Source organism: Globicephala melas, chromosome 8, assembly GCF_963455315.2.
Source record: "Globicephala melas chromosome 8, mGloMel1.2, whole genome shotgun sequence".
Taxonomy (NCBI): domain Eukaryota; kingdom Metazoa; phylum Chordata; class Mammalia; order Artiodactyla; family Delphinidae; genus Globicephala; species Globicephala melas.
The window spans coordinates 98,275,032-98,279,052 of NC_083321.1; the positions used below are offsets into that span (position 1 = coordinate 98,275,032).

Consider the following 4,021-nt stretch of genomic DNA (forward strand, 5'->3'; position numbering starts at 1 on the left):
TCTTGGACAAAAGGAGTTTTCCCAGGGCTACAGCTGACTGTGCTGGGAAACAGCCATGGAGCAAAGGCAGCACAGGCAGAGGGAAAAGACTTTATTTAAAGGCAAAATGCCCAAAGGGCTCTCTGACATAGCTAATTTCTACTATCACTTATTAGCTTATATATGATCCCCTAACTTTTTTTCTTAAGGGGCTGATTTGGATTGACTTGTTGAAAATGGTGTCCGTTATCTATTAAGTCATGAGAGAGGGATTTCTGTGGTTACATGTAAACTTGTGATAGGTCTGCGGATGAAGAGGTGAGGAGGGTAGTGAAGCAGTCAGCCACAGTCCCGTCCGGTCTATGTGAAGGTCACACCAGCTTCATTGTAACCTTGAAGACTTTCTCGGTGGCGTTGACATAGGCAGCTGTTCTCGGGTCCAAGCCTAGGTTATACCTCACGGCTGTGCGCATGACTTGCCTGGCAGAGCGCTCCATGGTGTAAGCTAAGCCAGAGTGCACGACGTCTTTCTCAGAGGCACCCGATATCCTGTCTTGGAACTCTGCTGTGGGTACAATGGGAACAGTTCCACCATGCTTTCCAAATTTCCTTTCCAAACTCTCTTGAACAGACATGAGCAAGTGGTAGTTAGAATCCCATTCATATTTGAAGGTCAAACGGCCAGAGCTGACATGATTTAGATTCTTCAGCCACTCAAAGTAAGATACTGTCACTCCTCCAGCATTCAAGTAGAGATCTGGAATAACCATGACGTTCCTCTCTAGGAAAATCTTACCAGCTTCTGGAGTTGTCGGTCGTTGGCACCTTCAGCAATGATCTTGGCTTTGACTCTGGGTGTATTGGACTTGGTCAGCTGCTTCTCGCTGGCAGCAAGGATCAATATGTCACAGTCCGCCTCCAAGATGCTCCCTTCATAGATCTTTGCTTTGGGAAAGCCCAGAATTGTTCCATGTTGTAATTTGAAGTCTTCCAGTTCCTTTGGGTCAATACCATCTGGATTCCATGTGCTCCCATCAGATTCACCAACACCAACACAGTTAGCACCAAAATGATGTAAATATCTCATAGAGGGCAGGCCCACATTACCAAATCCCTGAACAACAAATGTTTTATCTCCAAATCCTGGTGTCATTCCTAAAATACTCATGTAAGAAGTTTCATTGATGAAGTTTTCAATCCCATGGAATGACCAGCAGCAAAGATCCGTCCGTGGATTCCACGCTGTCTGATGGGCTTACCGGTAACACAGGCATGGGCGTTAATATCATAGTGCCCTATGGTGCTAGCATAGGTGTCAGCAATCCAGGACACCTCCCGCTCGCCCGTGCTCATGTCTGGGGCAAGTACATCAATGCCAGGACCAATAAAGCCCTTCTTCGCCAGCTCCATGGTGAACCTCCTTGTGATGTTTTCCAATTCATCATCGGTATAGTTCTTGGAATTGATCTTAACACTGGCTTTGGCAGCCCCAAATAGCACATCGACCACTGCACACTTATATGCCAGCAGAGAAGCCAGAGCTTTTACTTCATCTACACTCACATCAGTGCTGTAACGGATACCTCCCTTGCAGGGCGTGCGGTGCTGGCTGTGCTGGGTCCCGTAGCCCTCGACGACCTCCCAGGAGCCGCCGTCGCGCCGGATGGGGAAGGACAGGCTCAGCACATGGTTGCAGGGCTTGACGATCCGCAGGACGCCACGCACCCGGTTCCGCTTCTGTTCCTCGCTCTCCCGGGTCTTGAGGTCCTCCACCAGCTTGTCCTCCACGATGCTGGCGCCGCGGTCCAAGAAGCCCTCCACCGTCTTGAAGAAGTTGGGGTCGTCCTCGCGGTCGGCCGCCGCCTTGCTGTACTGTCGCCGGCCGGGCGGCGCGAGCCCCGGCTGCAGGGGCGGTGGCGGCGGGCTGCCAGCGGCCCGGCCCAGCAGTGCGGCCGAGTCGGCCGCTGCCGAGCCTAGGACTGCGGGCCTGACGCGGGACAGCAGCAGCGCTTCGCCCAGGCACCGGTACAGGCGGCAGGAAGAAGGCCGCGGAGGAGATGCGCTCTCACAGGCCGGGGACGGACAGAAGGAGCTCCTTCTTTTTTAAGGCTGAAAAATATTTCATCATATGTATATAGAACATTTTGTTTATTCATCTGTTTGGGGTTTTTTTTGCCGAGCCGCGCAGCTTGCAGAATTTTAGTTTCTCAACCAGGGATTGAACCTGGGGCCACCGCAGTGAAAGCGCTGAGTCCTAATCACTGGACCGCCAGGGAAGTCCCTATCCATTCATCTGTTAATGGACACGTGCATTATTTTCACCTTTTGGCTATTGCGAGTAATGCTGATATGCACATTGGTGTACGAATATCCATTTGGGGTCCTGCTTTCATTTCTTTTGGCTGTACACCTGGAAGTAGAACGGCTGGATCATATGCAATTCTGTGTTTAACTTTTTGAGGAATTATCATACCGTCTTCACAGCAGCTGCACTATTTAATATTCCCACCAGCAATGCACAAGTGTTCTCATTTCTATACAACCTGGTCAACAATGTTACAATATTACTACAATGAGAACATTTTTTGGTGTGGCTATTAGCCATCCTAATACAAATGAAGTAGTATCTCACTGTGGTTTTGATTTGCATTTCTCCATGACTAGTCATGCTGTGTGCTTACTGGCCATTTGTATACCTTCTTTGGAGAACTGTCTCTTCCATTCTTAGCCCATTTTTAAAAAACATTAAAAAAATTATTTATTTATTTATTTTAGGCTGTGCCAGGTCTTAGTTGCAGCATGTGGGATCTTTAGTTGCAGCATGCGGACTTCTTAGTTGCGGTGTGCGGACTCAGTTGCAGCATGCATGCAGGATCTAGTTCCCTGACCAGGGATCGAACCTGGACCCCCTGCATTGGGAGTGCAGAGTCTTACTCACTGGACCACTCTTAGCCCATTTTTCAAATTGGGTTGTTTGTCTTTTTTGTTGGGGAGTGGTTAGGCTTCTTTTAAATTTGGTTTTTAAGAAACCAAACTCAATCCAGTTTAAGGCAGAAAATAAGCAGAAGAAAGTATTGCTTCACGTCACTGAAAAGTTTAAGGCACATCTGGGGTCAGGGTGCTATGGACCGAATTGTGTCCTTCCCAAAACTCGTACAGTGAAGCCCTAATACCCAATGTGACTGTATTTGGAACTGGGACTGTTAGGAGGTACTTAGGGTTAAATAAGCTCATAAGGGTGGAGACCTAATCTGATAGGATTGGCAGCTTCTAAGAAGAGGAAGAGAGAGCACTCTACACACACACACACACACACACACACACACACACTTACACATCGAGGAGAGGCCCTGTGAGGACACAGCGAGAAGGAGGCCATCTGCAAGCCAGGAGGAGAGCCTTACCAGAGCTCAACCATGCTGGTACTTGATCTTGGACTTTCAGCCTCAAGAACTGTGAGAAAAGAGATTTCTGTGGTTTAGGCCACCCAGTCTATAGTGTTTTGTTATAGCAGCCCAAGCCGACTAAGACAAGGTTTTTAAAATGCAGGAATATTGTTCTTCCCTCCTCATGCATCTGCTTTCTTCTCTATTGCTTTCTTTCTCAAGTGGGAGTATCCCCATCAAAACAGGCTGGGCATATTTATTCATTAATTCAGTATTACCGAACCCCCCTTAGCCTACACACTGTTCTAGGTACTGGGAATACATGGCAGTGTATCAAACAGGAATGGTCCCTTTCCTCATAAGGCTTGCATTCTAGTGGGGAGAAACAGACATAAAAGAAACAAGTAACTTCTCTAAGAGTAAATCTTAGTCTCACCACAAAAAAGAAATGGTAATTGAGGGATGTGATGCAGGTGTTAGCTAAGCTATGGTGGTAATCATTTTGCAATATGTGTGTATCAAATTAACACTGTGTGCACTTTAAACTTACACATTGTTATGAGTCCATTACATCTTTATAAAGTTGGGGAAGAAAAAAAAATAAGTAACTGTGGATGTTCAGAATGCAAATTGTATGGAAACTAAAAACACAGGGA

At 47.1% G+C, this 4,021-nt stretch overlaps 1 protein-coding gene across 1 annotated transcript; it reads right to left on the reverse strand.

Moving 5' to 3' along the window:
• Positions 1-339: 339 nt before the first annotated feature.
• On the reverse strand, positions 340-3,397 carry LOC115844807 (glutamate dehydrogenase 1, mitochondrial-like). The gene is given in 5 exon segments (XM_030842285.2): positions 340-371; positions 374-796; positions 799-1,188; positions 1,191-2,041; positions 3,384-3,397. Coding segments are annotated over 5 exon segments (1,710 nt in total).
• Positions 3,398-4,021: the final 624 nt, after the last annotated feature.